Source organism: Microcebus murinus, chromosome 8 (genome assembly GCF_040939455.1).
Source record: "Microcebus murinus isolate Inina chromosome 8, M.murinus_Inina_mat1.0, whole genome shotgun sequence".
Lineage (NCBI taxonomy): Eukaryota > Metazoa > Chordata > Mammalia > Primates > Cheirogaleidae > Microcebus > Microcebus murinus.
The window spans coordinates 69,889,034-69,910,601 of NC_134111.1; the positions used below are offsets into that span (position 1 = coordinate 69,889,034).

Sequence of the window (21,568 nt, forward strand, 5' to 3'; positions counted from 1 at the left end):
CTGAGGCAGAAGGACTGCTTGAGCCCAGGAGTTTGAGGTTGCTGTGAGCTAGGCTGAGGCCACGGCACTCTAGCCCTGACAACAGAGTAAGACTCTGTCTCAAAAGAGACAGAGAGAGAGAGAGAAAGAAAGTAGATTAGTGGTCGTTTAGGAATGGGGATAGCAGAATAGAAGAATGTAGCTAAAGGATATAGGAGTTCTCTTTGCTGTGATAAAAATATTCTAAAATTGACTATGGAGGTGGTTGCATATATCTATGAATATACCCAAGCCATTGAATTGTACACTTTAAATGGATGAATCGTGTGGTAGGTGAATTGTAGATCAAGAAAGCAGTTTAAAAAAAAAAAGGTGGATTCAAAATGGTGGCATAGAAGCAAGCTGGCTTCACTCCCCACCACAGAAAACAAAAAATAAATATACAGCGCTGAGATTTTCACCAGCTGTATGTCAGAACTGAAATACAGAGATGAGAAAATTCCTGGGGCCACAATGGTGATGAGTGATGTAGTGATGTAAGATTATTTATGTTCCTCCTATGGAGCTGTGCATTTGAAAACTCTTTCAGGAAAGGAATTTATATCAGGAGTCTGAAAAAAGTGAACACATTTGTCCTAATTTGGGATTCTAGTCTAAGAAAATAATCAATGATGTGGACATTTATCTTTACTGCAGCATTATTTATAATATAAAAGCTAAAGACTATTTATAAATCTTATAATAAGAAAATGATAGTACATGCATAAAATGGTATATTTTACAGTTACTAAAAATTATGTAGGATTTAATAATATGGGGAAATGATCTTGAGAGATTTCAATTGATCCCTATAACAAAACTATATCCTGGGGGGGCGAGCAAGATGGCGGACGAATAACACCGCCAAACAGAGTCTCTCTGCAGAAAAGACAGATTCTAGCAGAAATTAGAGGAAAGAAGCAAGAAGACGAGCATACAGTGGACAAGGGCCGGAAGGAGGGGTACCTGAGACCCCGGGAGACTCCACGGGAGGAGGCTGCGGAGGAGAACTGGAGGCTGAGATCACCGGAGCAGCCCGGAGACCAGCGGCAAGGGAAAGAAACAACAACTGATCGACATGGAAAGAAATCAGCAAAAGAACTCAGGAAATATGAAGAACCAAACGGAAAACACACCCCCAAAGAGGAGCACCAGCCCCCTAGAAACGAACACCAACCAAAATCAGGAAACCAATATGACAGAAGAGGAATTTCGTATGTGGATCATAAGAACACTCACCGAGCTGCAACAAAAACTCAATAACCAACATAAAGAAACCACAAAAAGCCTCCAAGATATGGGAAAAGAAATAGACACAATGAAGAAAACTGTAACCGAACTCCTGGAAAAGAAGAATCAATTCAAGGAACTACAAAATACAGTGGAAAGTCTCAAGAACAGGGTAGATGAAACCGAAGAAAGAATCTCAGAGCTTGAAGATAACACCCTCCAATTAAATAAATCAGTCACAGAAATAGAGCAGAGAAACAAGAGAAAAGAGCAAAGCCTACAAGAGCTGTGGGATTATGTGAAGAAACCTAATGTGAGGGTTATAGGCTTACAAGAAGGGGAAGAAGACAACACTCAAGGGTTGGATAAGCTGTTTGAAGATATAATAGAGGAAAATTTCCTAGGCCTTGCTCAAAATCTTGATATACAAGTTCAAGAAGCTCAGAGGACCCCTGGGAGATTCAATGCAAACAAGAAGACGTCACGACATGCAGTCATCAGATTGACCAAAGTTATCAACCAAAGAGGCCCTTCTACGAGCTGTAAGACAAAAGAAGCAAGTAACATACAAGGGAAAGCCAATTTGAATAACATCAGACTTCTCTAATGAGACCTTACAAGCAAGGAGAGACTGGGGCCCCATTCTCACTCTTTTGAAACAAAACAATGCCCAGCCTAGAATATTATTCCCTGCAAAACTAAGCTTCATATATGAAGGAGAAATAAAAACATTCTCAGACAAGCAAAGGCTCAGAGAATTCACCAAGACAAGACCAGCCCTACAAGAAGTACTTAAAACAGCGTTACGCACGGAACATCATAATAATAACCCACGAATATAAAAACAACCAAAACCCAAAGATATTAAAGGCCAGATATTACAATGGCTCAAGACAGAAATCATAGCAACAATATCCAACCCAACAGAATGAACAGTAATCTACCTTACCTATCAGTTCTCTCAATAAATGTGAATGGCTTAAACTCTCCACTCAAGAGACATAGGCTGGCTGAATGGATAAGAAAATACAGGCCAAGTATATGCTGTCTTCAGGAAACACATCTAACCTGCAAGGATGCATATAGACTAAAAATAAAAGGGTGGAGATCAATATTCCAAGCAAATAGAAGCCAAAAGAAGGCTGGTGTGGCAGTTCTAATTTCAGACGACTTAGTTTTTAAACTAACAAAAGTAGTGAAAGACAAAGAGGGTCATTATATAATGGTGAAGGGCACAGTTCATCAAGAAGAGATAACAATTTTAAATATATATGCACCCAACTTAGGTGCACCCAGATTCATAAAGCAAACCTTACTGGAGCTAAGCAAATGGATTAATAGCAGCTCCATAATCACTGGAGATTTCAACACCCCACTGACGGCACGAGACAGATCCTCCAAACAGAAAATTAATAAAGAAATAATGGACTTAAACAAAACTCTAGAACAACTGGGTCTGACTGACATTTACAGAACATTCTACCCCAAATCCACTGAATATGCATTCTTCTCATCAGCTCACGGGACATTCTCTAAGATTAACCATATCCTAGGACACAAAGAAAATCTCAAGAAATTTAAAGAAATAGAAATCATACCATGTACCGTCTCAGATCACAGTGGAATAAAACTAGAAATCAACCCTAACAGAAACTCACATTTCTACACAAAAACGTGGAAATTAAACAACCTCTTACTAAATGATTACTTCGTAAATGAAGAAATCAAGACAGAAATAAAAAAATTCTATGAAGAAAACGACAATGGAGAGACAAGTTATCAACTCCTCTGGGACACAGCTAAAGCAGTTCTGAGAGGAAAGTTTATCTCCATAAATGCCTATAACCAAAAGGCAAGAAGATCACAAATAGACAATCTAATGAAACGACTCAAAGAGCTGGAAAAAGAAGAACAGACCAACCCCAAACCCAGCAGAAGAAGTGAAATCAACAAGATCAAATCAGAACTAAACGAAATTGAAAACAGGGAAGCTATTCAGGAGATTAATAAAACAAAAAGTTGGTTCTTTGAAAAAATAAACAAAATTGACACACCATTGGCTAAGCTAACGAAAAGCAGAAAAGAGAAATCTCTAATAAGCTCCATCAGGAACAAAAAAGGAGATATCACAACTGATCCCAAAGAGATACAAGATACAATTTATGAATACTACAAAAATCTTTATGCACACAAACTGGAAAATGTGGAGGAAATGGACAAATTTCTAGAAACACACAGCCTCCCTAGGCTCAACCAGGAAGAAATAGATTCCCTGAACAGATCAATCTCAACAGCTGAAATAGAAACAGCAATTAAAAATCTCCCTAAAAAGAAAAGTCCTGGTCCAGATGGCTTCACACCCGAATTTTACCACACTTACAAAGAAGAACTAGTACCTATCTTGCAGAAACTATTCCACAACATCGAGAAGAACGGAAACCTCCCCGACACCTTTTATGAAGCGAATATTACTCTGATACCAAAACCAGGAAAGGATGCAACAAAAAAAGAAAACTACAGACCAATATCCCTAATGAATATAGATGCAAAAATTTTCAACAAAATCTTAGCTAACCAAATCCAGACACTTATCAAAAAAATAATCCACCACGACTAAGTGGGCTTCATCCCAGGGATGCAGGGATGGTTCCACATACGTAAATCTATAAATGCAATTCACCACATAAACAGAAGCAAAAACAAAGACCACATGATTCTTTCAATAGATGCAGAAAAAGCTTTTGACAAAATTCAACACCCTTTCATGATATGAACACTTAAGAAAATAGGCATAGAAGGGACATACCTAAACATGATACAAGCCATATATGACAGACCCATAGCCAACATCATACTGAATGGGGAAAAATTGAAATCATTCCCACTTAGAACTGGAACCAGACAAGGCTGCCCACTATCTCCACTTCTGTTCAACATAGTGCTGGAAGTCTTGGCTACAGCAATCAGACAGGAAAATGGAATCAAAGGTATCCAAATAGGGGCAGAAGAGATCAAACTTTCACTCTTTGCTGATGATATGATATTGTATCTAGAAAACCCCAAAGATTCAACCAAGAAACTCCTGGAACTGATCAATGAATTTAGTAAAGTCTCAGGATACAAAATCAATACACAGAAATCAGAGGCATTCATATACGCCAACAACAATCTAATTGAGAACCAAATCAAAGACTCAATTCCCTTCACAATAGCAACAAAGAAATTAAAGTACCTAGGAATATACTTAACTAAGGACGTAAAAGACCTCTACAGGGAGAACTATGAAACACTGAGGAAGGAAATAGCAGAGGATGTAAACAGATGGAAATCCATACCATGCTCATGGATCGGCAGACTCAATATCATCAAAATGTCTATACTACCCAAAGTGATCTACAGATTCAATGCAATACCTATTATAATCCCATCAGCATTCTTCACAGATATAGAAAAAATAATTTTACGCTTTGTATGGAACCAAAGAAGACCCCGAATATCAAGAGCAATTCTAGGCAACAAAAACAAAATGGGAGGCATTAACATGCCAGATATCAAACTATACTACAAAGCTGTAGTAATTAAAACAATATGGTATTGGCACAAAAATAGGAACATTGACCAGTGGAACAGATGTGAGAATCCTGATATAAAACCATCCTCGGCCGGGCGCTGTGGCTCACGCCTGTAATCCTAGCTCTTGGGAGGCCGAGGCGGGTGGATTGCTCAAGGTCAGGAGTTCAAAACCAGCCTGAGCAAGAGCGAGACCCCGTCTCTACTATAAATAGAAAGAAATCAATTGGCCAACTGATATATATATATAAAAAATTAGCCGGGCATGGTGGTGCATGCCTGTAGTCCCAGCTACCAGGGAGGCTGAGGCAGAAGGATCGCTCGAGCCCAGGAGTTTGAGGTTGCTGTGAGCTAGGCTGATGCCACGGCACTCACTCTAGCTTGGGAAACAAAAGCGAGACTCTGTCTCAAAAAAAAAAAAAAAAAAAAAAAAAAACCATCCTCATATAGCCATCTAATCTTTGACAAAGCAGACAAAAACATACGCTGGGGAAAAGAATCCCTCTTCAATAAATGGTGCTGGGAAAACTGGATAGCCACCTGTAGAAGGCTAAAACAGGACCCACACCTTTCACCTCTCACAAAAACCAACTCACGCTGGATAACAGACTTAAACCTAAGGTATGAAACTATTAGAACTCTAGAGGAAAAAGTTGGAAACACTCGCCTAGACATCGGCCTGGGCAAAGAGTTTATGAAGAAGTCCCCAAAGGCAATCACAGCAGCAACAAAAATAAATAAATGAGACATGATGAAACTACAAAGCTTCTGCACAGCCAAAGAAATAGTCATGAAAGTAAACAGACAACCTACAGAATGGGAGAAAATTTTTGCATCCTATGCATCCGATAAGGGACTGATAACTAGAATATACTTAGAACTCATGAAAATCAGGAAGAAAAAATCAAATAACCCCATTAAAAAGTGGGCAAAGGACTTGAACAGAAATTTTTCTAAAGAAGACAGAAGAATCGCCAACAAACATATGAAAAACTGCGCAACATCTCTAATCATCAGGGAAATGCAAATCAAAAGCACAATGAGATATCACTTAACCCCAGTGAGAATGGCCTTTATCAAAAAATCTCCAAACAATAAATGCTGGCGTGGTTGCGGAGAGAGAGGAACACTCCTACACTGCTGGTGGGACTGCAAACTAGTTCAACCTCTGTGGAAAGCAATATGGAGATACCTTAAAGCGATACAAGTGAATCTACCATTTGATCCAGCAATCTCATTGCTGGGCATCTACCCAAATGATCCAATGACACTCTACAAAAATGACACCTGCACTCGAATGTTTATAGCAGCACAATTCATAATTGCAAGGCTGTGGAAACAGCCCAAGTGCCCATCAATCCAAGAATGGATTAATAAAATGTGGTATATGTATACCATGGAGTACTATTCAGCTCTAAGAAACAACGGTGATATAGCACATCTTATATTTTCCTGGTTAGAGCTGGAACCCATACTACTAAGTGAAGTATCCCAAGAATGGAAAAACAAGCACCAGATATATTCTCCAGCAAACTGATATTAACTGAGTAGCACCTAAGTGGACACATAGGTACTACAGTAATAGGGTATTGGGCAGGTGGGAGGGGGGCGGGTATATACACACATAATGAGTGAGGTGTGCACCATCTGGGGTTGGTCATGATGGAGACTCAGACTTTTGGGGGGAGGGGGGAAATGGGCATTTATTGAAACCTTAGAATCTGTACCCCCATAATATGCCGAAATAAAAAAAAAAAACCTATATCCTAGTTAGATGTTTCTTTCTGTATTTTTTGCTATAGTTACTAATTTATTCTGCTACATAAATTGTAAAACATTAAAAATTTTATAAATAACAGATGATCCAAGTTGTGGCAATTTCAAAGTATATACCACAGTAGTTATAACTAATATATTCTTGGTGTCATACTTAAACAATAATTATTATGGATAATAAACCATAAGAAGACAAACAAGTATAAAGTACATTTATATTCCTAAGTAAAGGAAATGAGAGAAAATTCTAGACCAAATATTAAGATTCTAAAACAATTTGGTAGGATAGTACTAATAGTCACATGCTTTCTATGATTTTGGTACAGCTATAGTCCAATAACTGGCTAAAGTCCACCTGTTATTTGATGTTTATCAATGGTTGGCAGATAAACAAATCATTCTTATGAGAACTTAAGTAATCTTTCTTTAATTTCTAATTTTGGATCTATCTTCTTGTTGTTGTTTTTTTTTTTTTTTGAGACAGAGTCTCGCTTTGTTACCCAGCCTAGAGTGAGTGCCATGGTGTCAGCCTAGCTCACAGCAACCTCAAACTCCTGGGCTCAAACAATCCTGCTGCCTCAGCCTCCAGAGTAGCTGGGACTACAGGCATGCGCCACCATGCCCAGCTAATTTTTTCTATATATATTAGTTGGCCAATTAATTTCTTTCTATTTATAGTAGAGACAGGGTTCGCTCTTGCTCTGGTTGGTTTTGAACTCCTGACCTCGAGCAATCTGCCCACCTTGGCCTCCCAGAGTGCTAGGATTACAGGCTTGAGCCACCTCGCCAGGCCTGGAGCTATCTTCTTAATTGAAAACTCTTATTTTACTTTTTAAAAAAGGATGAAAAAGGCTTCTCTCTTGGCATAGTTGCTTTGGGATACTATTTGGCAGTATCTACTAAAAGGGAACACATGTTTGCCCTGTGATCATCAATTCCATTCCTGGATATATACCTACCAGTGATGTGTACATATCTGCACCAAAAGCCATGCACAGAAATGACGCAGCAAAAATTCGTAATAACCCCAAGTTGGAAGTTACCTAAATGTTCTCAACAGTAGAATGGATAAAATCTGTGTGGTATAGTGTTAGGACAAATAAAAATAAGAGGGCCGGGCGCTGTGGCTCACGCCTGTAATCCTAGCTCTTGGGAGGCCGAGGCGGGCGGATTGCTCAAGGTCAGGAGTTCAAAACCAGCCTGAGCAAGAGCGAGACCCCGTTTCTACTATAAATAGAAAGAAATTAATTGGCCAACTGATATATATATAAAAAATTAGCCGGGCATGGTGGCGCATGCCTGTAGTCCCAGCTACCCGGGAGGCTGAGGCAGAAGGATCACTCGAGCCCAGGAGTTTGAGGTTGCTGTGAGCTAGGCTGACGCCACGGCACTCACTCTAGCCTGGGCAACAAAGCGAGACTCTGTCTCAAAAAAAAAATAAATAAATAAAAAAAATAAAAATAAAAATAAGAGGCTTTATTCTCCATGTTGAAAATAAGGAGGGACATTCCCCTTCACTTCTTTAGAGCATTTAATTTAGAAAATCTAAATTTGTAAGTACTTTCTCCTCTCTTTGAAATGTATATGAATCCTTTAGAAAACTAATCAGTGCTTTGTCAGTTCTAAGACCCAGTAATGTCTTTCTCTTAAACACCTGGGAGCCCTTACTTTGAAATGTAAACATCAAGGGAGCTAGCACACCTATCTCTGGGCTTCTGTGGAAGGGTAGGAGCCTAGCTTCAGAGGGCTCCTTGCTCCAATTTGCAGAACTACCTCCTGTCGTATAGACACAAAAAGTGTGGTTTTCCTCTGGATAAAGCCAATTTGCTAACACAGATGGTCCCCTCAATTGCCAGGTAAAGTTAGGATGAACAAAGTGTGATGTAAGGGATTGTATCTGCTTGGATAAGTAAGGGGGTGAGATTCTGTCTTTGCAATCTCTTAGTGGATTGCCTATGATGCGCATCACATTCTGGTTTAATACTGATTCAATAATAAAACTTTTTTTTTTCTTTACTACCTTTGTGGAGAGAATTTCTGGGTTGGGAGAAGAGTTAGTTTTTAATTATACTTCCCCAACAGTAGTCACACAATGGAAAACTAACAAGGAAAGTAAACAAAATAGTGTACTACACAAAACAATATGCATGAATTTCACAAACATAATGTTAAGTGCAAGATGCCAGACAGAAGAGCACACACTGTGTGGTTCCAATTATATAAAGTTCTAAAACTGGCAAAACCAATCTATAATGTTGGAAGTCCCCACAATGGTTACTTTGGGGGGAGGGGTTAGTGACTAGACTGGGATACCAGGGAGATTTCTGGGCTGTTGATAATGTTCTGTGTCTTGAGCTGGGTGCTAGTTACACAGGTTTGCTCACTTTTGAAACTTCATTGGGGAAATACTTCTGGTTTCTGCACATTTCTGTATGTATATTAATAATTTCAATAAAGGTTTTAAAACCTATTTTCTCTATTTACTCTTTGGTTCTAGAACTATACTTTTAGGATTACTATAGTCATACATATGATTTTCATTGTTTCTAAATTAAAAGACCTTAAAAAGAAAAGCCACATTTTGTTTTCTATTGGCATCTGGGTAAAAGGGATGTGATTTTCTTTAAATCTTAAGGGATTATAGCACAGGAATAAAAAAACAGATTTCATATCTTGGATAAGTTCTTATTTGATATAATAAGAGAAAATAAAGGAAAAATAATTATTTTTAAAGCACAGAATTGCTCTAATTTTTAAATTTTATATGAAAAATATGTCTTTAAATGGCAGACCAAAGCAATTTTCTTCTCTAGACTCTAGCAAATACCTTGATTTTAAACTAGTTAAGAGAACAACATTGTGGTGGTTACTGTTTTAACTAAGGTAAACTTTAAGACCTGCAGTGAAAAACACAGCATCATTTACTGTGTGGCTATAATGTGATTAGCACACGGTAAGTGTTGTGTATATTTCCTTTAAAAATCCTTGCTTCATCAGAACTCAGAATCTAGGGAGAAAAGCACACAAGTGTGCTTCATTAACTAATTTGTAATACAAACAGCTGGGAACTTTTCTAAGACAGATCATTTAAAATTTTTGTTTTATTTCAGTAATCCCTGATAAACTTGAAAATTTCAGAACTGGAAGAAATAGAGAAGTAACCTAAACATTTTCAAATATCATAATATAAAAATGAACTTTAAACTCTATCATCATGCATTTCTTCCCAAGAAATAACTTACTCTCCTCCCTCTCTTGTTTCTCATTGGTAGACATCTGAAAATTTTTTGCCAAGCCAAAAAGTAAGGCATCGGCCTTACTCTTTTATTATTAATAGTCTCATATTTAAACTTGTAAAATATTAAATCTTACAAAAAATTGCTCAGTGTAAGAATATTCAAAATTTTAGACCTCTACTATGATAAATGAAAGGAATTCAATTCAGATTTCAGTGAGATTAACATTTTGGATTTCTAACAAATAATTCTTACCTGTGAGTGATATATATTAAATTGAGTTTTGTTTATGAGTGTGAACAGTAAAGAAACTGATGTATCTAGGTTCATATTGATCAAGGTTATAAAGGGCAAAGGTTGCAATTAATTACTTTCTTTGTTCAAGAAGTAATTTCACATTATACTCTATAAAAAACATGTTTTAATGTCAAACTAAAAATCATCTCTCTGATAAAATATCAAATGAAACTTTATTCTCTTATAGATTTACTTTAAGTTAGGTCTTAATTCCACTATTTATAATAGTCAACAGGTAAAATTCCTTATATTAGGTATTTTATGTAAATAAGAATAACACAAAAGAAACTCTGTTGCCACAAATAATCATAAAGTTTGAGATTTTTTTACTCTGCTACTTGACAAATTTTATATATGTGTGATTCAAAGTGTGAATTTGCAACTTTTGGAATGCAAGCTCATAGAGAATAGGAGTCATCTCTTTAAGTGTTATTAACTACTGTTTCCATATCTCCACTCATTAATATATTTTGCAAATGATAAACAAAGGTAAATGTTTCCTCTTTTAGAATTACATTATAATCCTATATCTCAGTGAACAGTTTCTTGGCAGACTGAATTTGGGCCCATCTGTTCAATTTCTAACACTCAAATTTATTTCTGGTACAATGATTAATCAAGTTCATTTTAGGCAAGTGGCTGCAATGCTCACACCATTCTAAGACAACAAGGAAGTCATACATGACTCCCTACTTTTCATGCATTTATTAGTATTAATTAGTATTTCCTTTACATACCTTTTTGCTAAATTTTCTGATTTCTCTGAATTTTCAATAGACAGGATGAAAAGGTTAATAAACCAGATCAGTGAATATTGGTACATGGGCTCAATGTTGGCTAAATCAGCAATAGAAAAAAACAGGATGGAGGAATGGATGGCAATAGGGCGATAGCCCATGCGTGTGGAGTCGATCTTCTTCTCTGTCTCTTCGGCTACTTCCTGCTTTTGAGAAATCTCATCAGCCAAAGCCTTGGAGGAAGATAATATCTTAATAGCAGTTTCATCTTCTAATATATTGCCTTCTGAAGATGAAAGCACTTCTAAAATCTTGTCTTCTATTTCTTTTAACTGCCTGGAATAAAACACAATTTTCTCAGAAGAAAAAGAAATCGTTTAAAATCACTTCACGTGTACATTCTTTCATAAGAAACAAAGAGTTTGTAACCTAAAGAAATGCATCACTCTGTGACAAATATCCGTAATGATGATGTTGTATAATTAATTTCTTATCTTGCAAAATGTCACAAAGACAGGCCTTTCTGCTCCAGTTCTCTTTTTAATGATCGTGTATGTGGTAACTGGGGAAATATATGGCCAGACAATCTACTCTCCCATCAAGTGTCTCAGTTCAGAATGAACAGAAAGGATCACTCCATTTATTTTCTGAAATTTTACATGACTTATGCAGCTTTACTCTCTCTACCTATGATATAGATGTTGTGAGCAGAAAGTGGGATGCAGCATATTCATTCCTTTATACCATGCTCCAGTAAAAACAGGTTATCTCAGTTACATAATGAATACTAAAACTTTTGTGCTAAAACTTGATTGAACAGTTGAAAATACACTGCCTGGACCTGTGTCAGGCCTTCTGGTTCTCCCAGTGCCTAAGAACTTGCATTTAAAACTATACTCAGCAATGCAATTTTCTAAATTAACACAGAGGCACTATAATTCCTTACACTTTCTTCTTAAATTTTCCCATTTGATGTACCTATTAAATTTAACAAAAAAGAACTTTAAAATGTACTTTAATTCATTCTAGTGATCATGACACAAATAAGAATAATTCTGTGTTTTATGATATTTCAAACCTTTTGTTTTCAGCTCCTTGTAATATCAAGGCTTGCTTTTCTTCTTCAAGATCCGGCCTTTCTCGTGCCACCACAATTCCCAGAAGCTGATCCTGCATTCCCTCAGAAGTGATCATGAAGTTTAATAATGTTACCTATACAATGGAATGATATACAAATATTGCATCATTATTTCTATTGGAAAAGTCTCTGCTCATATACATTAAGTTTCGATCTTAAAATAGACTCTATTTACTATATGTGTGTGTGTGTGTATGTGTCTATACACTATAGAATTTATAGAGACTATAATTAAAGCATAAGGAAGCATGATTCTTGGATTAAAAATCCACTACAGTTTCTCATAGAAATGTAATACCTCAAAGGGTTTGTTTGGTAATCAATTTATTCTCATTTCAAACTGATCTAATTTCTGACAACTCTTTAACACCAAAATCCATTAGAATTGGATTGGAAGCTATCTTTAATATTACTTGGACTAGCTGATTTACATTTTAAGAATCTTAGTGGTGTCAAAAGTAAAGGAAATCTTACAAAGCAAGATAAGAGAAAAAAAACACTGTAATTACTTGTCATGAGTAAAGTAGTTTTACAATATGATAATCAGTCACTATTGTGAACTAAGGAATTTACATTTTAATGGTGTCCATCAAGAGGCTGTCTGCTAACACTTGCTTCATCCAGGTACCTAATTGCTCTTACAGGCAAATCTTAAAATTTGCTCCCTTTTTTCCCATAAATTTACAAAGATGTCCAGGTCTCTTTTTAAAAAAAAATCAACAACAAATAAATCATTGTATTGCTCCCACAATCCCTTCCAGTTATGGAATGATTTCTCTTTGTGCCTTCACAACAATACTTATTGAAAATGTTATTTATATATGTTTTCTGTCTCTACCTCATTTCATTACTTGGCCCTCTACAATCTTATCCCTGCCCAGCCTCTGCACATTCCATCAATACACATAGTAATAAACCACAGAAACTTTCTGGCTCTGGTCATCATAAGGCAATAAACACTGACTTGACCTTGGCTTCATTTGAAATCCTCACAGTTTTGTTTGTTCATCTATTTTGCAGTTTGCCTGCCCTCATGTCTTGAATTAAGTCTGCATTTATGTCTTTTTTTTTTTTTTTTGGAAGTCAGATGACTCTATTATGATGTATCAATATTTTTTTGTTTTTAATTTTTATGGATACATAATAGTTGTATATATTGCACCTATGTCTTAAGCATCACCTCCCACTTATCTGTTTCCTGTGCCTTTCATTTTAGCTACCCTGCACTGATTATGGAATCCCATACTATGAAATGCCTCCATGTGCTTCAATGTTTGTGTTACTTGGACAGATGCCCTCCCCTTGTTATGCACCAGATCAACTCCTATTCATCTGTCAAATGTGCAGATCAAATGTTACCTCCTCTTGGACACTTTCCCAGAGAATGTGTTCTGCCCCCACTGCTACCCCAGGCTTCTTCCTGTACTTCCTCATAGGGGCTCTAACCTCTTATAGCATACATCATACTGAATACAATCATGGGTCTACTCATCTCTCTCCTAGTCTACAGTGAAACTAACTTTAGTACAGGGATCATCTTGTATTTTATGCCTCTACTGTCTGGCACAAAGTAATGCTCCCTAAAAAACTACTGAGTGAACAATCAGAATGTCAATACACCCTGTTTGTGGAGTTGCTTTCTGCTACTTCTGTTTCCTAAAATTTTTGGCATTTGGTTATTTCCCAAGGTATTTCATATAAAATAATAGCCACTATGAATCAGGATTCATGCTACAATGAAGAATAAGGTATGGTGTGGTCGCTGCCCTTAAGGATTTTTAGTTGAGTTGAGCAAAGAGAAGTGCAGACAACATCCAGGGGCATATAGCCCTGGTAGGAGCACAGAGGAAGGGCACCCAACCCAGGTCAGCAAGTCAAGGAGGGCTTCCCCCAAGCAATGATGTACATACGGGGTGATTAGCAATTATTCATGAGAAAGAAGGTGGCAACATTATAGCCCAGGAGGTTTCCACCTTGGCTGCTTATTGGAATATCCCAAGGAATGTAAAAACCAATAGTGTCTGGAGAGTTTGATTTAATTGATCTGGAGTGTGGCCTGGGTAAAGAGAGTTTTAAAAGCTGCCCAGGTGATTTTACTGTGCAGCTGGGATTGAGAATGGTTGCTCCTGGCAGACAAAACAGTGCAGGCAAATCAGCAGAGGAACACAACGCATATTTAGAGGAACACAGGCAATGGACGGGTCCAACACTGGATGGTGTGTACATAGACCCCAAGAAGCAGTCTTTATATGCCATTGGGGCATGGGGCATGTACAACCAAAAATAAACATTTTTCTATCATGTGTCTGAGAATTCAATACTCAGTCATCATAAATATTAAAAATACTAGTTTCTTCCCCTTGAAAATACTACAAAAATTTCAGGAACTACCATAAACGACAATAGGCGACTCAGTATTTGCTCCTGTTTTCATCACTTCTCTAAAGAAAGGAGATCTCTCAATAGGAAGTACTTTGCTAAGTCCAAGTAACACCACTGAACTCTATACATTAGTGAAAATTTTGTCCAAAAGTTTTTAATATATTTTATATCACAACTTAGCCAGATGATGGCAGCTAAAAAAAATCCCATTTTGACATGCCCAAATCTGAGAGTTTTTTAAATTAGAATTTTAAAACAGGAGAATTAGGAGAGAAGAAACAAAATAACCCAATGGGCAAACTATCTATATGTAGGTTATAATCAACCAAACATAACACATTCAGGTTATTAGAAGGACTTATTTGCATAGCACAAATGTTCTTGTTTTTATATTTTATTCCTTCCAAGGCTCTGCTATTCTATGATGTACCTTGTGTGGGTTAGAAAAACGTGCCATCTGCATGCAGACTGAGCCCCACACCAGGCCAACACCTAAGAAGCTTGGGGCTAGACTTTAGCCCTATTTAATTCCATCTCTGAGCTATATACAAACTGCACAACTACAGAAACAGCCACTAGTCTCCCTCCTAAAGACAACATTATTTCCCTAGCAGCAAGAGGTTAAAAAAAGGAGGGTAAAAGATGTTATTTTTCTAATCTCAACGAGTACTTTGGCACTTTTGGTGGTTGTGCCTGATTTGGAAATAGTCTGCATTGCCAAAGCACAAAAGTTTTCCTTTCTTCCAAACTGAAAATAGGTAATGCTGTTACTGACATTGCTGTTCTCTCTCTCTTTGGTCTTTGTCTTTTCATCTGTGTATTCCCAGCTCTGGCTACTGGATGGTAGACAGTGTGTTTCCTTGCCCTTCCTTATATGAGAATATTTCCTCTGCAGGAACAGAGTAATTTTTCCTATCTGGGGTCAGTAAGTGTAAATTAGCTTCTTGCAATACCCCTAGGAAGGCGATTCCCTCCTTTTGTGTAAACCTAGACACCTTCTCCATGGTGGGTATCATTTAGGTTAAACTTTTCCCCCACTTGCCCCATAGTAGGCCTTTGGATGCCACTTAGTAGAGATTACATGGATATAATCATAAATTTAGATGAGATAATAAGCAATTCTTGAGATTGAACAATTTGGAAAACTCATTAAATATTATATATTTAATAATTCTCTACTGCTTTGGCATTTATTTATCAAAAACTATAATTACAGCTTTCAAGGGATTTTCCCTACTGGCATGAGAAACCATGTACACAGTTTCCATTTGCTTTAATCCAAAAACCATAGGCACAGTGTTAGCAAAATGCATGTTTTACAACTTTTACTTCATTGTGCTCAGATACAAGGAAGTATTCATTCATATTCCATTAATTTTGGATCTTTTAAAATCTAGATTTTGCAAATCTAGCCATTTGTTCACAAACAAACATTTAAGATCATAAAAAATGGCTTCATAATTTTATTTTCATTTAGACTCAAAAGGATTATAGCAGCATGGCACCATCCCTTGGGTGCTCTTGAAAGGCAAAGGTACATAAAAGATCCTAAAAATGGGATCAAGAGGAAGTACTCTAATTTGTAAATGAAAGCAAGTAACTGCCTCGCTATGTTTTCTAATCCCTGTTTAATCAATTCCAGCAATTAAAAATAATGAAGCAATAAGACACTCTAGGGATGTTAAGGATTTTGATACTGAATCATAGATATTTCCTCCCCACAGCGTTTTATGACTTCTATTATAACCAGTTATTAGTGAACTAAGAATTGTATTATATTTTCACATATTTTACTGAAAAGTAAAAAAGGTTTCCATGTCATTTACTTAAAAACATTTTTTCTAACACAGCTTTTATCATTTCTTTTTAGGCTTCTTTCTTTTTCACTTATATTTAAAATACTTAAATAAAGCTAATAAATAACATTAATATAACACTACCTGCTGGGCCTAATTCTAAGCATTTTACATAGATTAATTTATTTAGTCTTCACATCATTCTGTATGTGACAGACACTTTTATTATTCCCATTTGACAGATGAGGGAATTAAGGCACAGAGAGGTTAATAACTTGCCCCAAATCACACACCTGGCAAATAACAGACCTGGGATTTGAACCAAGGTAGTGGCGCCTGAATCTATGCACTTTACTACTACTGGACATTCTTTCTCCTAACAGGTAAGTAGATAGTAGATACTTTTTAGGTGTTTAGATAACATATTGTATTTTAATTAATTAAAAACACTGGCCAAGAATTTCCATATTTTAACATTCTGTTTTTAAAATTAAGCTCAAGGGTCATCCCATTTTCCCCCAGTCTTCCTGGCATCCCTGAAAGTCCAGTCTAAATGTCCTCATACTTTGAGCTCCCAGGACACTTTGTAGCTCCTGTCTTCCTAGTCATTGGTCACTCTGCATATACATTTATAATGTAAACCTCTTGAGAGCAGAGATCATATTTATTTATCTTGGAAAGAATAAATTACACCCTCTTAGTCCTTTCTTTGCCTCTCTGCAGAGAGAGGCCTAGGTTAATTTAAATGTTTCTGATAAAGTAGACCATTTGAACTCACTGGATAAATCTTGCCTCTATATATGACTTTCAAAATCTGAATAAGTATTTCTTTTTTTTTTTTTTTTTAGACAGTTTCTCTTTGTTGCCCAGCCTAGAGTGCCATGGCATCAGCCTAGCTCACAGCAACCTCAAACTCCTGGGCTCAAGCAATCCTGCTGCCTCAGCCTCCCAAGTAGCTGAGACTACAGGCATGCGCCACCATGCCCGGCTAATTTTTTGTATATATATTAGTTGGCCAATTAATTTCTTTCTATTTATAGTAGAGTCGAGGGTCTCACTCTTGCTCAGGCTGGTTTCGAACTCCTGACCTCGAGCAATCCACCCGCCTCAGCCTCCCAGAGTGCTAGGATTACAGGCGTGAGCCACCGCCTGGCCATGAATAAGTATTTCTTAACATCCTCTCCTGCTTGCTTCTGTTAATGAAAGCAATCCTTCACTTACTCATTCACTCATTCCACAAACATTTACTGAATGCCAACTAGTGCCAAGAATTAGGAATAATAACAGAATAAAGTATAGTCCTAAAACCTCCAGGAGCTCAGCTGCAGATCAACATCTCAAGTCATTTTAGTCATTGACTAAAACTTTGAGCCAACTTTACTCTTTAAGGGAATTTTTAGTACTTTAAAAGAATAGTGATTGAAAACAGTTCTTTTAAGTAATTATATAAAATCAGATAGCAGCAACCTTAGTCTTGGAAAGAAGAATGGAGTTCTGTTTCTGAATTTCAATTCCAATAATTAGCATATTATCATTTATTACAAAGAAAGAATGTGAATATGTCATCTATTTTTAACAATGAAAATCTAAGAATCATATCAGTTGTAGAAATTAGATTCTGATAGTCTTTTTTCACAGCATACTGAAGGCTCCTTTATGACTTACATGCACACACAAAAGCAACAGCTGGAAATTATTATAGCAATTTCAAGAAACACAAAGAAGGACAAAGTCCATTTTTCTTAGGACGAATTCTTCTTAGGGCTCAGGAGGAAAATACAGTCACTTACTGTAAAATATGATAAAGAAACATTCATTTTAGATACTGGCCTTCACTGATGTTTCAGGAAGATAATGAGGATTTCTTAGCTTGGTAGTAATATAGAAGCGGAAGTCGGGCGCATATTCAATTGTGGAGTCACCAAGCCGGATACATGTGCTCCCACCGTGCTTAAAGGTCTGTTTTAGTAGAAGAGGTTCCAAGATAGGATCTAGTTCATCTCCAACATTTTCTAGTAACACTGGAATAAAACCAGAAAAAGATTCCATGTTATTTTTAATATTGACTATAAACATTCAACCCTCGGAGTTCTTTCAACCTTCTAGATTGCTTATGTTCCTAGTTATTATTTTTGGGTTCTAAGTATAGGGAAATGATGCCATAAAAATAGTTGCATTCTGTGGGAAGGGTGTAACTAGTATGTCTACCTGGCCATCTTGCTTCTATACCCCTGAGCCATAGTCCTGCTGGCTGCCCCCACCTGACCTGGGATTCACTAAGTGTCTAAAAATGATGGCAGTGAAGTCCATCCATCTGAGACACTGGAGAAAAAAATTTATAGTTGTAGTTATTATAAATAATTACTTTATTTTTAATTATCAAAATAACATACTTATTGTACAATATCTGGAAATATAGGAAAACATAAAGAGTAAGTTGGAAAACTAACCCTAATTAGATTTTCTTAATTTCTTCCTCTCCCTCTCCATTTTATACAACTGACTCATACCATATATAGATTGGTAGAAAAATGGCACAAAACTATATATGGTATAATAATTGTTGAATAAATTATTTTTCACTTCACTATTATTTAATATTTTTACACATACAGTTAAGACTAAACAACACATTGAATTTTGCATCCTAATTATTTTGCTTGACTTATAAATATTTCCCCATGTTATTAAAAGCTCAAATAAATTTGCTTTTAATTACTGCATAATGGTCTATCATATTGTCCCCTCCTTTTTTAAACCAGTGCTCTATTATTAGATATTTGTATTATTTCCTATTCTTAGTATTATAAATAGCACTGTACAAAACTTTTCATTTCAGAATATTTTCTTCTAATAGCATTCTACAAGGGGAAATCCCTGGGTCAAAGATCAGCGACATTGCTGAGGTTATTGATATACTTGCTGCATGTAAATCTTACATTTTGGTGTCTGGGGTGTTATCATAGCCAAACTTGGATCATGGCATTTTGTAGGAGCCCCTGAATGGACAGTGTGTGCCATCTGGATGGGAAGGAAGGGGTTCAGGGCACTGGAATGACAGGTATTTGGATCTCTATTGCAGTGAAAATGCAGATATAGTCTGCTCCTTCCCACAGGTTAGTCCTGGCTAAATGAATTCTTTTTTTTATTTCAGCATATTATGGGGGTACAAATGTTTAGGTTACATGTGTTGCCTTTCCCCCTTCCCCCCCCACCCCCAGAGTCAGAGCTTCAAGCATGTCCATCCCCGAGATGGTGTGCATTGCACTCATGAATTCTTAATTCTCTTCTTGTTGATTTCTTTCACTGCTGAGATCTTAGCCAAAACAGGTATGGCAGATGATTTTTAAACTCATTTTTATTTTCTGTTTGCATGAAACAATTATTTTTCCAGGTTAAATAATATGAGTGCATCATAATGTATTAAATATATTAACCTTCTATTGTTTAGGTTGCTTCCATTTTTATAGTTATTAATAATGCTACAATAATGAACATCTTTTTGAAAATTCCTTTGTATTCATCTCTGATTACTTAATCAGGCTGGAGCCTTAGACGTGGAATTAATGGTCAACAGCTACGAGCATTTTAAAAGCTATTTATATTGTCACATTACTTGCTTGAAAAGCTATAGAGATTTCAGAGTTGCAAAGAGCACTCATTTTGTTGTTTGTTTTTAAACCTGTTTTTACAAAGTAACCCTGTACTTACAAATGCTGGACACCACTGACATTGTGTTTTCTCATCACTCTCACAACTTTAAAAAATGAGCTATTTTTACTTCAGTTTTGCAGATGAATCAGGACAGGTAATCGAAGTAAATTTTTCAGTTAAATCAACTAGTAAATGACAAAGCGGGGACTTAAACGGGGCAGTCTTGCTCCTTATAGTGCCCTCTTAACCATCATGTGATACTATCAGCATTAAATAATATATTTGTGACATACAATTTGCTAGGTTAAAAATATTGTTAAAATTTGTATTTTGGGCAAGGTGTTCTAGGCGCTTTTTGGCAAAATTTGATGCACATTTGTTCCTCTACTTGTTCAGTCACTTAGAATGCGATGGCCACACAGTATGCATGCTTACTCAACAACATCTAGCGCCCCACTGACTAGTACAGTGAAGTCATCGTTGTTCACACATGCACATCCCTGTCCACTCTCCCAGGTGCCAGCTTACACTGACATCACACAAACTGTTCTCGTTTACTAACAAAGGCTGGAAACTTTCTGGACAGACCTCGTATTAATAAAGTAAGGTTTGTTCCAGAGCTTAATCCAGTTAATTCCAAAATTACTCTTCTAAATGTTCATTGGCTCTTTACTTTCTTTTCTCTTAGGTTTGCTTTAGTATTATTTTATAACCAGTTATTTCTGAAAGAGTTGACAGCATTACAACATATAGTTTTTCTATCAGAGAAAAAGAAATGTCTCAGGCAAGTCTTCTCTTGTTTTTCAGTAAAGTTTTGTCATTTTTCTCGCTTTTTATTGTTAAAGTCACTCTAAGTTTTTTTTAATTTTGTTTTACTTTCTATTCACTGGTTGTCTAGAATCACTTCCCACTTATTTTGACTCTCATTTGTTATTAATTTAATATTATTTTTGGAATATAGTTAATCCACTGAATTCTTTTATTCTAATACCTTTTAGGTATTAGTTGTCTAGATGAGGTATATTGTCTACTAATATGATAATTTTGCTTCCTCTTTCCAAATGTTATAGCACCCTCATTGTTTATTGTTTTGTTCCATTGGAAAAAACATTCCTAACAATACTAAATAATAATAGTGATATTAGATATCAATTTCTCATTTTCATTTTTACATGACCATATTTTTAAGATCTACTAATTTGCTAGACAGTTATGAACTGCAATTCTGCTTAAGAAATATTATAACATTTAAGTTTTGCTTAATTGCCTCAACATTTATCAATTTTAATTTTTTACATAAAATCTGATATTTAATGTTCGTTAAAAATATTTTATTACAAAATTTCATCCCCTAATCACTCTAATTTTTCCTGCTTTGAAATGTAATTAAGAGTGTCTATATTAATATATATGTATCTTTTTTAGAAACTAAAGTTTACATTATGAACCTTAAACATTACAAGCTCGTTTCCCTAAGAGTGAAAATTTTTTGCCTCACTGGTAAACTCAAGTCTTGAGCCTGTCAGGAAAGATTTTTGTAGCACCTTGATTTAAAAAAAAAAAAAAATTCTCAGTATTGATTATTATAAGCCTCACTGGGAAATTAAAAACTTTTTAAACTTTAAAAGACAGAAAAAAAAGAATAAAAACTTACAGGTACATGAATTACCCAGAATGCTATCCTTAATTTAACTATTTTATTTTGACCTTAACTTTTAACTCCTTATTTAACTT

At 36.1% G+C, this 21,568-nt stretch overlaps 1 protein-coding gene across 1 annotated transcript in view; it reads right to left on the minus strand.

Annotated features, from left to right (window-relative positions):
* DNAH7 (dynein axonemal heavy chain 7) overlaps positions 1-21,568 on the minus strand; it is a 255,045-nt gene that overhangs the window by 51,606 nt on the left and 181,871 nt on the right. Inside the window, exons 47-49 of the mRNA XM_012776948.2 lie at positions 18,011-18,201; positions 11,943-12,076; positions 10,865-11,200 (exon numbers count right to left, since the gene is read on the minus strand). Of these exons, the coding sequence (XP_012632402.2) occupies positions 10,865-11,200; positions 11,943-12,076; positions 18,011-18,201 (661 nt within the window). The remainder of the gene's footprint in view (positions 1-10,864; positions 11,201-11,942; positions 12,077-18,010; positions 18,202-21,568) is intronic.